Below are 18,966 nucleotides of genomic sequence, written 5' to 3' on the forward strand. Positions count from 1 at the left end.
AAATGACAGCTGTCCCGTGTATTTCCGTCACAGATATTTGCACTCATTGCAGTTGTGTTGGTGACTGAACCTCTTTGGCATGGGTTGCCACCTTTTCAAATGGCCATAGTGGGACATTTGCAGGACACACATCGATGTTTACAGACCGACACACACCCATGGTCAGTACACAGGATAGCACATACTTTTATCCTGAATACATACTTATTCTTGTAGCATTTTAGCTACTTATCGTGTTTCATGCAACATTTACGTTTTTTAGGTACAGGCATAACTATTTAATGCAACTATTACATAATATATGGGACATAATTATGTCCTACAGTCTTGGACATTTGCCCTTTTTTATATTTTTTGTCAGGACACAACTGCCCAGGGAGGGGCTGTCCCTCTTAAAGTGGGACAGGTGGTAACCATATGCCTACGGCCAGCTATAACCACACCTACGGTAATGATCTACCTTCCAGTTAGCACTAACAGACACATGATGCAAACACACACACAAATTACAGTCCCACGGAAACGCCCATGGCACCCTCAGCACACACATACACAGACTACGGCAATCACAAACACAGTTGAACACAGTACCTAAGTGGACCGCAACACCGGCAGCGATAACTAAATGTCCTTTAATATCGTGATAATATTACACACGGTTCTAGTGTTCCGGTACTGTGTTCTTTCGGTCTTTCAGCCTCGTGATTACGCGTGTCTGTATGTGACACATTCCATAGTTGGCAGTATCCTATTTATTTGTACCTCCATGGTTGTGTACATGTCGTTGACCTATCTACATATTTGCAGATATAGGTGAATCCGTATATATCAACATATATCTCTATTATGTATATGTGTGTGTGTGTGTATATATATATATATATATATATATATATATATATATATATATATATATATATATATATATATATATATATATATATATATATATATATATATATAAAACAGAGAGAGTGACAGGCAGAATACACCTTTCATTGTGTACATGTCGGTGTATACTGTTACCTGGACTATGCACGTTTGTGTTTGAACCTGTCACATTACACACCTGCCGTTGGTACATCTTGGGTAGCTTAGTGTTAGGTGATTGTGTACATGATTGCGTGTTCTACTCCTGGCAGTGGTCATTTTACCCTTCAGAGCAGGCACTATTAGTACAGGAGTGAATAATGCTGGCCGTGATCTGCTCGATATTCAGAGAAGCTTAGCCCTGTTTTGCGCATATACATATAGTCATGTTTATAAACTACGCTTACCAGCACTGGGCAATGCATATTCCCGCTAACATGTGCTAAACATCATCTGATGACCTGCATCCAACATGCATTATTTGTGCCTTCGGGATTACGTTACATCCCTTGCAGGACGTGGGACCGGGAACATACACAACAGTCACTGCATTTACCACTTGGGCATCTGGGATTTGTACACGTGTTATGGCGTTTTGTATGTGGACTGTACTGCGGCTGTTACTCCATACTGCAATCAAATGGGTAACTCAGTTAGTTTACATATGGATGAGACCTATTAATGGTATGTCCAAGTGATGTTTAATGGATGTGCTCCAGCATTGGGTATGTATGTCACAGTGAGCCACACACTATAATGTGCTACACCTTCACACAACCGTAGGTGCATGCTGGGGTGACAGATACCTGTCATGGGTACACCTCATGCTTCGCCACTACATCCATGATTACATTATATGGAGCCCCTCATTAACGCACCAGGGAATCCATGCAGAGTGTGTGGGGAACAGTGATTACACACATGGATCCCGCAATTGGCTCTGCTCCACTGAGCGACAGTTGATTACTCGATGTGGTGGCAACAACAGACACTGTTTGCCTCGATTGATGAATGGCCTCTGACAATCTGGCGTGTACCTACCGATGTACCTAGGAACCTATACACACAGTACCAACATATGCTGATAGGTGCGTGTACTGTTCAGGTGTTGACATTCCTTGTTCCAATAGCTGTTGTGTGTACAATGGTTGAGGGCTGCCTATGTAGGATTCACACAGTAGGCCACCTATACATTACAATTTACAAGTGGTCATGTGTGTGCCATCCATTTTACTGTGTGTGCAGGTGGAGAGGTGTGTCAGTCCGTAGGGGCCGACACTGTCAGAGTATGTGCTATACATTCCCTCTTTGCCAAGGCATAGGCATATTGGGCACGCCTCCGTCTGCTACTGGGGCTGGCTCAGGGTGTTCGTGGTCTGAATCCCTTTGTGCCTGTGATGGCCTTGGCAATTGTGGTGGGCTGTGAGGGCCTTCACCATTTTGTCCCTGCTGCAGCTGTTTCCGCAGGATCATATTATGTAGCATGGCACATACTATGAGGATGTGGGCACACCTGCCTGGAGAGTACTGCAAGGCTCCACCAGATATGTCCAAGCAACAGAACCATGATTTCAGCATTCCGAACACACGCTCTATGATGAATCTGGTTTGTGCATGTGCCTCATTATGGCGTTCTTGCATGGGTGTGTGTGCATTTCTGATGGGAGTCATCATCCACGGCTCCAGTGCATAGCCAGCATCCCCCACAAGGTGGCCATGTGGGATGTCCCCCCTGGCAAATACCTGATACAGCTGTGAGGCGTGCCAGATGTGGGAGTCATGGTAGCTTCCAGGGCTGCCAGCACACACATCCATGGTAATGCCCTGGGCATTGCACACGACCTGGCAGTTGATGGAGTGGTATCCCTTGCAGTTTATGTAGCGCCTACCATGCTCACCGGGTGGTGACTTGATATGTATGTGAGTGCAGTCTATCGCACCCAGTACCTCCAGGTAGTGTGCCACATGGTGGAAGAGACTCATATTGCTGGCCAACACCTCCTGAGTTCGGGGGAAGTATATATGCTCATTGGCATGTGGTAACATGGCATCCAGGAACTGGTGTAGTACCCTGGATGCTGATGCCTGTGAGATCCCCATTATATCTCCAGTTGGCCTTTGAAAGGTACCTGTGGCTAGCATTTGCAAGCTTACACATACCTTCGTGTCCACTGGGATGGGTTCCCTTCTGTTGTTTCTGGATCTCAGGCGTGGCCGGCACAGCTCAACTATTTGCTGTAAGATGTCCCTGTCCACCCTGTAACGCTCTACTATCTCCAGATCATGTGCCCCTGGTAGGTTACCCTTGGTCTAAACACTCTTCTTCTGTTGTTTCTGGATCTCAGGCGTGGCCGGCACAGCTCAACTATTTGCTGTAAGATGTCCCTGTCCACCCTGTAACGCTCTACTATCTCCAGATCATGTGCCCCTGGTAGGTTACCCTTGGTCTAAACACTCTTCTCCTCCAGGGCCTGCGGTGATTGTCAGCATCATCCTCCACAACACCGTCAGTCTCTAATGCATGGTGATGAATCACAGCTATGGCAGCTCCCAACATGTACATTGTAAAAGTTCCCCGTATGTTTACACCTATGGTACAGTGTTTGCGAATACACAGGTGTGTGTGGGGTGCTTTCACACTTTATACTATTGTGCTGTGAACACAGATGATGTCATAGGGTGTGTATGTACGTTCGTAGCTACAGGGTATTTTATGTGTTTTACGACAGGAACTACTATTGTGGTGCCTTTGGTGTTGAATTACATTTGGCTGCCGTGGATTACCTCTTGCCCTTCCCTTTACATTTCTTCATGTTTCACCTCCCATTTTCTGGCATGCATCCAGCAGCCTGCTTTCATTTGTACTTTCCTACACCTGGCTTATCTTGCGTAATGTGTTCTATGGCCGGTCTACTGCAGGTTTGCTTTGATCTGCTATGACAGTTCTCTTCTTTGCAATCCGACACCTCCCCTATCCTGTTTTGCAGGTTTCTGCGAGCAGACTTGTCAGCTGCCGTCGATTGCCCAAGTTAATAGGTGTTAATTGCTCAGTTGTACTCCAATTACCCTACTGCAGCATTTCCTTATTTTCTTCCCCTGACCTTCCTGTTTGAGCTATGGTGTGCGGCGCGTGCGTCCGCTTACTGGTTTTCGGGCATGTTTTCCTCCCCGTACACATGCGCTTTCGGGCACCATATGTGCTCTCAGCTAAACTATGCTATACCTACCTCCCCACCCCTGTCCTTTGGCTTTGCTTAGCAACGGCCAGGCCGGATTTGTATTGCTCTAGTGTGCTTACAGCTACGGTGGCACACCCCACTGCTGATGTCATGTATACCTCTAAGCCACTTGTCAGTGTTGTAGCGCTGCGCCGTATGGTAGATCCTTAGTCCGGCGGGACGTTTTCGATTCACTATTACCTGCCTCATTTGCATGGCATTGACTACTAATTCCTAGTTACCGCACCGAACACTGTCACAGGCCCGTAGCAACTCTTGCAGCTTGGTTGTGGTGTACCATGCATACCATTGAGTATTATGGTGAAATCATGATTTGTATTACATTGCGATTTTATGACATTTGTATATATTTTCTTTGTTTTCCCATTTGCGCACACATGCCCTGCGGTTGTACTTTGCGTTACTGTGGACGTGACATTAAATGTTTGTTTTTTTAGGTGTTGTGCATCTTTTCTTATGCCATTGGCTGTATATTTAGCCATTGGCATATGTTAACTTTGTAATACATGAGTCTGGTCCGCTTTCATAGCTCCGATGTTCTGTTTGGAAAAATGTAAACCGTGTTTTTTGGTTTACATTTCTGTCGGCTTACGCTATGCCTACACCACTACATGAATTGCTATGTACCTTCATTTGCATGGTGTGGCACTGCGCATGGGGTTATTAGTATACCTAAGCTGAGGGCTGCGCAGATCTGGCGTACGCCGGTAGTGCACGTGGAATTGGATCATACCTGAATCGCTCGGCGGCCATGTTTGGCGTTATCCGCCTACGCTACGCCTGCACCTGGCGCAAGCTTCATGAATCCGGGGCTCTTGTTTAAATCAGGGGGGATTGACTTAATCATTCATTTGCTTAACTCATGCACACCTTAAGTAATGATTACATTGTTTATCACTTCACCTCTGCAGTGTTTGTGCAGAATGCTCTGCCCCATTCATAGCTGCAGCACTTGAAAGGCATGCCTCAACAGCATAACTCAACAACAGTGTTGAATTTATGGTATTCAGTGCCACATTTAAGCAGTTTATTGTGAGAAAAATTGAGGTGTACAAGTAAAGCAAAAAAGTTGCTTTACTTTTTTTTAAATATTTATCTCTGCTTCAAGTAATTGCTGTCCAGCCTGCCTGCAGTCAGAAGTGTGAAACCTCATTTACTGCCTGCTGACAAAAGTTGAGTTTAACCAGATACAACCCCCCCCCCCCCGTGGAGCAATTCCAGAGTACCTTTTGTTTACTTGACTTGCTTAGAGTCATGCAGTGAGCAAAAGGTAACAGAAAAATCAAACCTGGGACTGTAACTGATTAGCAATTCATCGCCTTAGTCCTATATGCTGTACTATTAGACATTTTTAGTGAGCCTGTTAGTGGGGCTCTGGACTTGGCCATACCTGGATGGGAGATTTAGTTTGTTCTTTCAGTGGCATTCATCTTATTATCCTATCCTGAGTTCATAAACTCATAGAATTTTAAGAACAAGTGATTTTTTTTTTTTTTTTTTTTTTTTTTTATAATTTAGACTGCATATTTTTTTATGAGGTCAGCATTAGGAAGTGTAAATTAATGACGGCAGAGTATCTTGCATGATGATCCATCAGGATGTCCCATAGGGGTCAGTTTTCTGATTTGATTAATGTTTTGGATGTTCAGCAACCACAGTTGTAGGCCCTGCATGTGTGATAGATTTTTGTTGAATTATGATAGCTTATTTATCAAGTCTATGCAGTGTCAGTTATAGGTTACTGCGAGAGAAATCTTTGTGCTTTTAGAGTTTAGCATGATGAATGTGTTAGACCTAACTCTCCTCTGATCAATTGCATAAAATACCAGCACTCCTAACTTCCCTGTTTTTTCAGATTAACGAACATTGATATGTCAAGCCAAATACAGGAACAAGATAAATGAACACCCACACTGATGAAACGTAGACAAGGAGAAAAAACACCACAGCGCTTTTGTTCTGTTTAATAAGAACATCTTCAGAAATATAGACACTCTCCTTCCCACTGTTTAAATACCATTTTAAAACGATCACATGATTCCAGTGACCAATCAAACCATAATAATCATAATAATGAATGAATACACTGTATATATACACACAAAAATACTAAACTATAACATACAAAAGAATTGTTAAATTACTTTATAAACATTGATTTGTGTTTTACTCAAACATGTTCATCTTAGCTCATGTAACTTAATGTACTGTACTATTCAGTGCAAGTCCTTGGAGTTGCTGTAATTTTGTCATTATAATTTTATTATTTTCCCTCTGATCTAATCGCAGCTACATTCTGAAAAAGGTTGTGAGCAGCTCACTTGTCAAGTTATTACATAGAGAAAAAAAAGTTTCTGGCAGACTGTCTTCCTAGTGGCCTTTCTGGTGTCTGGTACACTTCAAATCTCAGGCTGCTACATGCAAAGATCATTGCTTCCTCTATGAAGACTGTTTTTCTCATTGATTCTGTTTTTCTTCTGCATGCAGATAATTTGTGAACTGCTTAACATTAAGCAGTCTGTTCACTGCTCTAAATGTGAAGAATGTGTTCTCCATACACTGAAGGGCATTTTCAGTTACGGTTCTACTTCCATAGGGTTATTCAGTACAGGATGATGGATATGTCATTGGATGTCATTGTCTCTAGCAAGGAGGGTTTTATGGTGGTCAAACAAGCACAGTCCAGCTGAGCTGCCAGGTGTAATCCCTTGGCCAACATAACACATTCCACGGTTGTATTAACATCAGCGAGTCCACTCCATTTGGGTAGAGGCTTCCACTACATGTTTCATAATCTATTTACACAGTGTATGTGTGTTGCAGCCACCTGATCATATGTGTGCATACTTTTATAAAAGAGTACACTATAGGTTTCTGCTATAATTAATTGTATTCCCTGAATATCAGTATTTGAGATTGCAAGTCTGAGTATTAATTATTCGAAAGACAAGCGTTTCAAACTTGTATATAAATTCAAACTATATGTGCAGTATCAATTTTAAAGCATAATGCAAACAAAATGCTAAATGAAAAAAAATCATAGCCCCCACCCCACCCCACCCCCAGAAAATGTAAACTGTTATTCAGCAAGAAGAATTGGTACATCTTACACACACACACACACACACATACACCACACACATATATCAAATTGCTGGTAGCATCAAGTATAGCGCTTTTAAATTCACAGGGGTATTCAATACATTTACACTATCATTTTCCACCATGTGAGCATCATGGCGTAATGCGCATACAGGCAAAACTTTTATATTCAGTAAATGCCATGCACCCCCATGCAAACAAGGTAAAAACCACGGCATACTAATTACAGCATAAGTAGCAGAATTGCATGTTAATTAAACAGTCTAATACTGTGGAGTTATTCAACAAGCTATAAAGCAGCCATGTAGACTCCATGCTGGTGTTCCCTGTGAATTCCAAAACTTTTGGAATACAGCCATGTAAAGGAGTCTACATGGACAGAATAAAAAGTAAAATGTGTGAGATTTGTACAGAACTGACCTTGACATGGGACTGCATTAGATAAAGGCTGGATGCACAAAGGGAGAGTAACAATAGCAACATAATCTTTTTTTTTTTCTGTGCCTCAATAGAAATGCAGATTTGTTCCCCCACCCCTAAATGAACAGTACACTTGTAAGTAATGCAGACAGATTAAGTTTGTGCAAATCAAAATAAATATTAAAAAATTTAAGCAGGCTATTCATAGTTACAGTACATGTCAGCATGTATCATCTAAAAAAAGCAGAACTCCTCTGCGCAGATACAGTGGATATAAAAAATGTACACACCCCTGTTAAAATGAGACCAGAATAAATCATTTCAAAACTTTTCCCACCTTTAATGTGACCTATAACCTGTACAATTCAATTGAAAAACAAACAAATCTGTTGGGCAGAAAATGTAAAAAAATAAAAAAGGTACAAATAAGCTGGTTGCATTAAGTGTGCACACCCTTAAACTAATACTTTGTTGAAGCACCTTTTGATTTAATTACAGCATTCAGTCTTCTTGGCTAAACACCTCCCATCAATTAAAGAGACTCTGATTAACCCCAAATAAATTTCAGCTGTCCTAGTAGGATTTTCCTGACATTTACTCAGTTGCTTGCTACAGCAAAAGCCATGGTTCACAGAGAGCTTGCATATATGCTTATAGAAATATAGTACACAATATACGCACAGTCCTACATTTGATAATAAATGTGATAATACATGGATAAACTGACACAATATTAGTGTCTCAACCCTCATACATATAATTAATGTCATGCACACTGTCAAGTGTTATAAGTGAGAGTGACTATAATGGGAAGTGGAACAATAGTAAAAGTGTATGACACCACTATAGTCAAACCTCATCAGAACATTAATACAGAATAATGCTCTCTTTGCCACAGGGCTATTTCAGTAAGATTACTCTGGGCCTACAAGCCATGCCATGATGTGTGTGTCTAAATTAAAAGCCATGTCACTGTACTCTGTCTTGTATAGGATGAGGTGATATCTGCCTGGCCTCCAGGCCAGTGTCTGACCATGCCCTGGTAGGATTACTGCATATCCAAACATCTGCTATAGCTGATGAAATCAGCAGTGTGTTGCAAATATAGTAGTAAGTGTCCCACATGCTGTGTTAAGTTAATATCAAGCAAGAGTATACACACACACACACACACACACACACACACACACACACACACACACACTTGACTGCAGTCAGAATATAACCCCTACCTATCCAAGCACACAGACTACAAAACAGTCATTAATGCAAGCACCATGGCACAAGTCTGATTTTTCAAGACTGCACTTGAACTAATAGTACAGGACATGAGCAGGCCATTTGTGAGACAAGATGTTGGCAGGCCTGCATAGGTTCATAGCTTAATAGGTTCATATGAGGCTACTGCCATAATGGCCCTATGTTCATAGGAGATTAGTAAGCTAATGGCCCTGTGGGCCTATTCAAGCCTAGCAAAGTTGTACCATTGTTCCCTATAGACCAAGATATGTAGTCCATATTTGTGAATCCATGATCATCACCGGTTGCCCCTGTTAAAGTGGCATAGGTGAAACCCCTGGGGTAAAGTTGATTTCCCCATCCAGTTGTCCAAGTTACAGTTAAATAGTTATTGAGGACCTCAATTCCACATGAATTAGGAATTTAATAAAAGTGAAAAAGCAATAAACCAAAGACCAGGAAGGAACCGGACCTCAAAACTTATAAGCGTTCGTTCAGTAAAACACCACAAACTTCATCAGAATAATACAAAAACTTGAAACCACCCTTTAAATCCTTGTCATGTGCAAAAAATCATCCAGTGACAAAATGCTTCAAATAAATTATTTAAATAGTCACTGTGATGTCCTGAAAATTTAAAAATACACTACAACATTTTTTAACATTGCATATGTATATGACATCACAGTGGCTATTTAAATAATTTATTAGAAGCATTTTATCACTGGATAATTTTTTTGAACATGGCAAGTAATTAAAGGGTGGTTTCAAGTTTTTGTATTTATTCTGATGAAGTTTGTGGTGTTTTATTAAACAAACGAAAGCTTATAAGTTTTGTGGTCCGGTTCCTTCCTGGTCTTTGGTTTGCTGCTTTTTCACTTTTACTTTGTTCTTAAGTTGTTTAGGTGTTTGTGGATAAATTGGGAATTTGTTCCATGACATTGGCAGGTGCTGGGAGACGTATCTATCTTTCCACACTAACATGTCCTGTTGATGTTGCAGACTGGGTTAAGGACTCTACAGTGAGTGAATCTTGTCCCATATGATTTGCAGAGATGCAGCATTTGGGTTAAGACAGAGTTCGAGTGTGCTTTGTAAGCCAGCCACAAGTCATACTCCGCAGTCTATAATGTAAAGTACAGTGACACTGTCTTTAGTCTGTACATGTAGGCCATGTGTTGAAGTCCCTGGATTTTCTTGGTGAGAAACCTCTTAGGTCTCTCCAGCTACTGCAGGTTTCTGGTCAGGTACTTGCAAAAGAGAGCATTATAGTCTATCATTGGTCTGATGAGGGACAATTACAGTGGATTGGTGACATCCTTGGTCTTTGATGTTATGCCCTTACTTATGAGATTTACAATGTAAAAGCCCTTACCACCGTGAACACATTATGATCAAAGTTGATGTTTCTATCAACATGCATTCCCAAATCTCTCACCGTTGGTTTGGAATTGGGGGGGTTAGTAATAATGTAATCTGCAGGGATCTCTCCTTTGGTGAAAGGGATAAAAGTGCATTTTGTTAGGTTAAGCTTAAGTCTGGCTTTGGTCACAATTATTTTTGTATGCAAGCACATTTTGTAGTATGTTGACATCATTTGGGGGTTTGGTGATTGCACACAAGTTTTCAGTTGTCAGTGAACTTGGTGAGCCACAGGCCATCTGTTACTTGAATTTCTGAGAAATACATTCAAAACAGTAGGAGGCTCAAGGCTCCAGAGAGCACCCCTGCACTACCAGGCTATAACTCATACCACACTTTTCGGCCATGTAACCTGGACCGAAACACCAAAGGTGGGGGTGTGTCCATATTCATTAAGGATATTCACACCTCTAGGCTAGTTGCTCAGCATAATGCATCCGAGGTTATCCAAGTGCAACTAACTCTTGGCAAAACTGCAATACAAATTGTAGCTTGCTACAGATTCCCCACCATGACCCAGGATTCCCACTCCTCTTTTCATGATGTACTGGAAAATGTTAGGGTTCATCCAAACACTGTTAATAATGGGCGACTTCAACTACCCCACCATTAACTGGGAAAACTACTCGTGTACCAACTCCTTAGCGCAACGCTTTCTGGAATTCATAAACTCCAATGCCCTAGATCAACTTATCCACACCCCCACCAGGGGCAACAATATCCTAGACCTAGTCATTACCAACATGAGTGACCGGTGTTCCACACCTGAAGTCAACTCCTCGTTGGTCCGATCCAACCATAAGTTAATCACCCTTGATATCAACATCCCACCCCCACCCCCCATTAAGGAAACCACAGTAAATAATTTCTCCAAAGCCAGCTTCATGCTTCTTAAGACAGAAGTGGTGAACTTCATGACACCCATGCAGATGGACAATACAGTTACAACTGCTGAATACTACACAAATGCACTCTATAAGCACTTACATGAGTGCATGGATCGTGCTATCCCAAACAGAACCAAGACGCTATCCTCCAAAAAAAGGAAGCCAATCTGGTGGTCCCCTGCCATAAAAAAACTGTACAACAGAAGGTAAAAACTGTTGCAAAAGAGAGTAAAATCCCATGAGTGGAGGAGCTCCCTGGTCAGCCTCAGTAAGAAGCTGAGATCCCTTATAAGATCCTCCAAAGCTAGCTATGAAAATAAAATCGCCACTAATTCCATGGACAACCACAAAGCATTCTATAGCTATGTCAAGAATCTCGATGGCAACACCCAGATCTACTCTGAGTTACAACACAAAGGTACAAAAATTACAGAACCAACTGATATTGCCAACATCCTGGCAGATAGGTTCATTGCTAACTTTACCCCCCCCCCCTCACCCCCTAAAGGGCGCATATCTATACAGGAAGAATGCAGAGTCCCTGTAATCACAACTATGCAGGTGAAAGCTGCACTCTCTAAAGCCAAAAACACAGCATCCATGGGACCGGACAACATTCCAGGCTGCGTTTTACACGAACTTCAGAATGAACTGGCTCCCCACTTAAGTACCATGTTCAGTAATTGCCTCGCATTAGGCTTTGTGCCCACTGAATGGCGCACAGCAACAGATGTTCTTCGTTCCCCATTGCTGCAGTCCTTACTATTGGGTATAGTCCGCATCCAGTCGGCCCGAATACCAGAGTATAAGGCTGACGTCGGTCAGGGCGCATTAGACTGACGTCAGTACGTCAGGGTACTAATGCGCATGACCGACGCCATATCCTCAGTCTTTTTTGCCGCGTGGTCCGATGCAGAAGCAGTTTTGCGAGTGCAGGTTGGCGTTCTGAAATCTTTCCGAAACCGGAGTTTCAGACCGAAACAGAGTTGGCTAAGTACCCCGTTGGGGAACATTATGGTTTTCTTGCCTCAGTATTTTACCGGATGTCAGAAAAAGTGAATAACTGTATTTCTTGTGGGAAACAGATACCTCATAGGGATTACCATACCTTGTGTATACCTTGTTTAGGGCCTGAGCACGGCGTTGTTGGTTGCCGCTCTTGTGCTAGGTTTAACAAACGCACTATTAAGAGGAGGTTAGACTGTGCCAGGTTAGTGTTTGGGAAGCGTTGCAATTATAAAATGCCGTCGGATGTTCCGACGCCCGCTTCGTCCAAGAAGCGCAAGGACAAAACAGCGAAGCCTAGGGTTGATGAACCGGCAGTCCCGGACGTCGGTTCTTTAGGAGGCTCAGTGGAGCCAGAGGTTTTGCCAGGAGTTTCCATGGAGTCCCAGGCAGAATCTTTACTGTTACAGGATGTGCCTTCTCAGGAGGTAGGCCAGGCTGGGGGGGCTTCTCAGGTGACTGTTCTTCCCTCTCTTCCCAAGGTAGTTAGAGCCTCTCCTTCTGTTGCCAAAACTTCTTTGAGAGGTAGGCCTAGTTTGGCTTCAGTGGGGGCTTCTCCTAGCATTTCGGGTTCTGTACCTAAGAAACATATGCTTAAAATGGCAGAAGATTTGATTACTATGATTAGAGGTTCTATGCCCCCGCCTGATAAGAGGCCTAGGGTGGAACCACAGTTTGATTGTTTTGAACAGTGTTCAGAGGCTTCAGGGTCTTCTACGGAAGACTTGCAGGAGTATCCTACTTATTCTGATTCTGATGTGGATGATTCCACTCCTACAGCTACTCCTCCTGAGGATTTCTCATTTTCAGAGACTCTGCATTCCATGAGGGAGCACTTTAAATGGGAAGGCCAGGATTACTCTGATTCCAGGAAAAGGCTTAGGGAATTCTTGTTTTTACCCCAGCATAGGCCCTTAGCTATTCCTCCTGTGTTGAATGTGGTGGAAGATGTTTTTGCAGAGGCTTCCCTGAACCCTGACTCTTTGCCTCCTGCTCCTGTTAAACCTGATAGGTATTATAGGGTGCCCGAAGCTCATAAGTATTTGTTTAAGAGTCCTAGGGCGGACCCAGAAACTATTTCTCCAGGGCCTAAAGGTGTTAAAGCTTCTGTGGTTAAAAATCCTGTTCCCACTGATGAAGAGGCAAGGGCTTTGGATAGGTGGGGAAAGAAAGTGTATACTTCTTCCACTCTAGCCATGAGAGCATTGAATTGTCAGTTTCCCATGCTAAAATATCAGAATTGCCTCCTTTCACAAATTGAAATCTAAGGTGGATGCTTTGGCAGGAGGTATTGAGTGTAAAGAGTTGCTGGATTTGGTTCATGTGTCTGAACAAGTGGGTAAGCATTCTTTGCAATGTGGTTTTGATGCTGTACAAGCCTCCTCGAGGGTGGCCGCTACTAGTTCTGTTCTTCGCAGGCATGCCTGGTTGAAGGATCAGACTTTAGCTGAGCATGTTAAGACAAGGATTTTGGATGCTCCTTTACAGTCTGATGTGTTGTTTGGATCGCCTGTGGAAGCAGTTTTAAAGAAAATGGAGGACAAAGCTAAGTCTATGCAAACTGTTAAAGATTTTTTGCAGGTGCAGCCACCGAAATTTAGTAGAAATTGGCCGGCTAAGGGGTGGACATATCCTGCTTATGATTCTCAGTCTAGGGGTAGGTCTAGACGTGGTAGGGGCAGGGCTCAAGGTTCTTTCAGGCCTAGAACAGGGAGTTCGCCTGCTCAGACTTCTGGTGAGGGCAGGGGTCAGTCCTTTCGTAAACAGACCCAATGACCTGTCTTTTCAGCTGCCAGTAGATTCCGTCTGGCAGCTCCTTTGGGAGGAAGACTGTCTCTTTTCAAAGCAAATTGGGATTTAATTACTCAAGACAAATGGGTGTTGGATATCATTCACCACGGTTACAGATTTTATTTCCATACAATGCCCCCTTTCAAAGGCATGCCAGACGTTCCTCCTCCACAAAGAAAAGAGGCTCACAAGCAAGTTTTTCAATTACTCCAGATGGGGGCCATTCAGCCAGTCCCTGTATCAGAAAGGGGCCTAGGATTTTATTCTCGCCTGTTCCTAGTACCAAAGAAAGGGAACACGTGGAGACCAATTTTGGATTTATCTCTCCTCAACACTTTTCTGGACATTCCCAAGTTCAAGATGTTGACGTTACAACAGCTTTTACCCCTGCTGGGCAAAGATCACTGGATGGTAACTCTAGATCTCAAGGAAGCTTACCTTCATGTGCCTATCAGGCTAAGTTGCAGGATGTATCTGCGGTTTTGAGCTGGAAATTCTCATTATCAGTTCTCTGCATTGCCCTTTGGCTTATCTACTGCGCCCAGAGTATTCACAAAGGTTCTGGCTCCAGTGATAGCTTACTTCAGGCTTCAAGGAATTCAAATCTATCCTTACTTGGACGACTGCCTGATTCTGGCTCAAGAAAAGGAAGACCTTGTACAGCATCTGGAACATGTTATAGCAGTGCTAAGATGCCTAGGGTATTCTGTGAACGAAATAAAGTCCAGTCTAGTACCCTCTCAAGACATGTGCTTTCTGGGTGTGAGACTGAATACAGCAGCCCAGATGGCCTTTTTAACCCCGGACAAACAACAGAGTCTATCACTTTACTTCCATCAACTATCTCATCAGTCCGTGCTGACTGCAAGGACAGTCCTTCCAGCATTAGGGTTCATGGCATCTTGTATTCTGGTGCTTCCCAATGCCAAACTGCATATGAGGAAGCTACAATGGTATCTCAAAAATGTATGGACACAGCACTGCCAGGATTTGGACACTGTCATTCAAATAATACCTTGCCTTCAAAAGACTTTTGTGGTGGGCTCAGGAATGTCACCTAAACAAGGGACTCTCTGTGACCCGGCCAGAGGCGAGTCAGATTTTAACAACAGATGCCTCGGACTTTGCTTGGGGAGCTCATCTAAATGGAAAGTGGATACAAGACAAGTGGCCTGCCAGACTACTGCATCTACATATCACCATGAAGGAGATGTTAGCAGTCCAGTTTGCATTAATGGCTTTCAAGGAGTTACTTCTTCCAGGGCAGGTGTTGATTCTAACAGACAACACAACTGTCATGTGGTACATCAACAAGCAAGGGGGAACACATTCTTATCCTCTATGCAGGCAAGCACTGATTTTATGGGAGACTGCGCTAAGCTTGCAACTAACTCTTCAGGCAAGGTTTCTGCCAGGAGCACAGAACTCCTTAGCAGATGTGTTAAGCAGACAAATCATGGATCCCCACGAGTGGAAACTGGATCTTCATGTATTTCAAACATTGACAGTGTCATGGGGAACTCCAGACATAGATCTGTTCGCTTCTCCACTAAACCACCAGCTGCCACAGTATTGCACAAAGGGGTTTCATCACACAGCCTGGAAAGTGGATGCTCTGTCTTTCAGTTGGAAAAACCTTCATGTGTATGCCTTTCCTCCTCTACCTCTTCTTCCAAAGGTACTATTAAAGGTCAGACAAGACAGGCCAAGGATGATTTTGATAGCTCCAGATTGGCCTCGGCAACACTGGTACCCACTACTACGGAGTCTGGTAAGGAAGCCTCCATGGCCTTTGCCTCTGATTCCTCATCTATTGTCTCAGCAGGATGGTCATCTGCTCAATGTCAAGCTTCACTCTCTTCATCTAACAGCCTGGCATATTCTGTGTTGAAACACAGCAGGTCTCAACTTCCTCAACAAGTTTTAAATGTGATTATGGAAGCTAGAAGACCTAGTACAAGGAAAGTGTACGCACGACAAATGGAAGAGATTTTTATTTTGGAGTACAGCAAAGAATTTGCAGGTTTCTGAGCCTAATTTGAGTGCGGCTCTTCAATACCTTACTGAGTTATTGGACAAAGGTTTGTCCTTCTCTTCTATTAAGATTCATGCTGCAGCGATTTCAGCTCACTATGATTGTGACCCACCATTGTTTTCGCATCCTTTGTTCAAGCAGTTTCTTAGAGGGGCAAAGAATATAAGACCCCCACGTAGAGCTCCTACTCCTGCTTGGGATCTCAATTTTGTGTTGGAAAAACTTACTCTACAACCTTTTGAGCCTGCGGCTACTGCTGAATTGAAATACTTGTCATGGAAGACTGCTTTTCTGTTGGCTATTACTTCTGCAAGAAGGGTGTCTGAGTTGCAGGCCCTTATGGCAGTAGAGCCATTTTGATTTTCCATAAGGATAGGGTATCATTACGTACTAATCCTTCCTTTATGCCTAAGGTGGTTTCTAGTGTGGCTTTAAACCAGACTATTCATTTGCCTACTTTTTATGCAGACCCCCAAGATAAAGGGGAAAAGATTTTGCACACTTTAGATGTACACAGGCAATTGCGTTATTATTTAAGCAGGACTAAGGATTTTAGGCAGTCTCAGCAGTTGTTTGTTTCTTTTGCTTTGAGTTCACAGGGCAAGCCTGTGTCAAAACAAACTATTTCTAGGTGGATTGGCTTTTGCATTGCATTTTGTTATTCCCACCATGGCAAGGAGATTCCAGCTGGGATTAGGCCTCATTCCACTAGGGCTGCTGCCACTACAACAGCTTTTCTAAGGGGGGTGGCAACTAAGGATATTTTGGAAGCAGCTACTTGGAGTTCAGTGCATACTTTCTCTAAGCATTATCACCTTCCTATCTACTCTAAGTCTAGGGCTGGTTTTGCCACAGCTGTTTTGCAAGGCATGTTGTCAGCTCCTGCTTCTTTATGATTTGCCAGCCTCCCTTACCTCTGCTTTGGGATTCTACCCAATAGTAAGGACTGCAGCAATGGGGAGCGAAGAACATAGTACAGTTTTGTACCTACCATAAATGTAGATGTTCGAGGATCCCATTGCTGCAGTCCAAACCCTCCCTCCTTCCCCTCTGTGTTTAGGGGTGGTTGTGTAGGTGAGGTTTCATGCTTATATTTTTTGTATATGTTCTTGTATATCTTGTACATATTTTTGGTGCAGGTATTTTGGGCCTTGTCTTTTTAGGGTCTTCTGACATCTGGGGCAAGAAAAGACTGAGGATATGGCGTCGGTCATGCGCATTAGTACCCTGACGTACTGACGTCAGTCTAATGCGCCCTGACCGACGTCAGCCTTATACTCTGGTATTCGGGCCGACTGGATGCGGACTATACCCAATAGTAAGGACTGCAGCAATGGGATCCTCGAACATCTACATTTATGGTAGGTACAAAACTGTACTTTCTCCCACTCCACAAAGGGGGAGCCACCACTGACCCTGGGAACTATAGACCTATTAGCCTGACGAGCCTGGTCTGCAAGGCCATGGAACGTATCATTATGGAACTCATAAACAAAGACATTGGTAACCTCCAAACTCTGGATCCCACCCAGTTCGGGTTTGTGAAAGGCAGATCATGCCTTCTGAACCTGATCGACTTCTTTGAGGCAGTCACCAAAGCTGTAGATGAGGGTAAGGTGGTTCACACAGCCTATCTTGACCTCACCAAGGCTTTCAACACTATCCCCCATTATGAAATTATAGCTAAACTCAGTAAACTAGGCATAAATCCCTACGTCACAAGATGGGTTGCCAACTGGCTCACTGACAAAACCCACACTGTAAAAGTTGCAGACTCCAAATCTGACCTCAAACCAGTGACAAGTGGAGTACCACAGGGTTCCATCCTGGGACCGCTCCTGTTTGGTATCTACTTGTCTGAAGTACAGGCTAACACAGAAGGCCTGTGGCTAACGAAGTTCGCAGATGACTGCAAGCTAGGAGCCATAGTCAAGTCCCCAAATGATGTGAACATCCTACAGAAGGGCCTGTCTGAGACAGATGCCTGGTGTCAGAGCCATGGCCTCAAGCTCAATGCCAAAAAGTGCAGTGTCATCCCCTTTGGTAAAAACTCTGTACCCATGAGCTACCACATAGGCAGCAATCTACTTAACACCGAATGCGTGATAAGAGACCTTGGGACCCAGGTGGACAGTAGTCTCTCCTTTGATAGTCACTTCGCCACAGTAGTCAGGAAGTCCTTCTACGTGGCACACCTCATCATAAAAGGGTTCTCATCCAGGAAAAAAGAGGTCATCGTTCCTCTCTACTCGACACTCATTAGACCCATTATAGAGTACAACGCCCCTTTTGGAATGTACCCCACAAGACATCTGCAGCAGCTGGAAAGGCCACAAGAAGTACCTCACAAAGAGGATTACTGGACTCAAACAAATGCCCTACATTGACCGCCTCAAACTCAAGCTTTACTCCGTAGCATATTGCCTACTCTGAGGTGATCTCTGTCTAACATATAAAGCTGTGTCAAACCCAGAGCTGTTGGACATGCTACACCTAAAGAAATCCCAATCCCTCGAGGGACCTAAACCTTGTCACTTCAATAAACAGGACATGCTGGAGGGATAGATTCCTATCCAAGAGACTTCCCATACTCTGGAACAGGCTACCCATCTATGTCAAGCAAAGTTCTTCATTAGCACTCTTCAAGAAAAATCTTGATGAGTGGATGGGAAATAGGAAATACACCCCAGGGATCACTTGTGTGTCTCTGTTCGACAATGGCACAGGAAAATAACTTTCTTGGGTGGCGTAAGCCAGGGAGCCTTGTTGGCTAGGCTTATGTAGGCCCTTTGGCCGATAGCCTAGTACCTACCTATGAACCTGTGAAGGCCCAGCACAGGTCCTGTGGAACACCACCGGTTACAGGTCTGCTGATAGAGGTGGAATCCCCAGCTGTGACTGTAGACATTTTGTTGGTGAGTCTGTTGCCTACCCATCTAATGACGTATGGATTCAT

At 43.5% G+C, this 18,966-nt stretch overlaps 1 protein-coding gene across 1 annotated transcript in view; it reads left to right on the forward strand.

Moving 5' to 3' along the window:
* MMD (monocyte to macrophage differentiation associated) overlaps nucleotides 1–18,966 on the forward strand; it is a 323,780-nt gene that overhangs the window by 255,766 nt on the left and 49,048 nt on the right. The window contains exon 3 of the mRNA XM_044089034.1: nucleotides 9,776–9,892. Coding sequence (XP_043944969.1) covers nucleotides 9,776–9,892 — 117 coding nt within the window. The remainder of the gene's footprint in view (nucleotides 1–9,775; nucleotides 9,893–18,966) is intronic.

Source organism: Protopterus annectens, chromosome 12.part0, assembly GCF_019279795.1.
Source record: "Protopterus annectens isolate FY-2018-M chromosome 12.part0, PAN1.0, whole genome shotgun sequence".
In the NCBI taxonomy this organism is placed as follows: Eukaryota; Metazoa; Chordata; order Ceratodontiformes; family Protopteridae; genus Protopterus; species Protopterus annectens.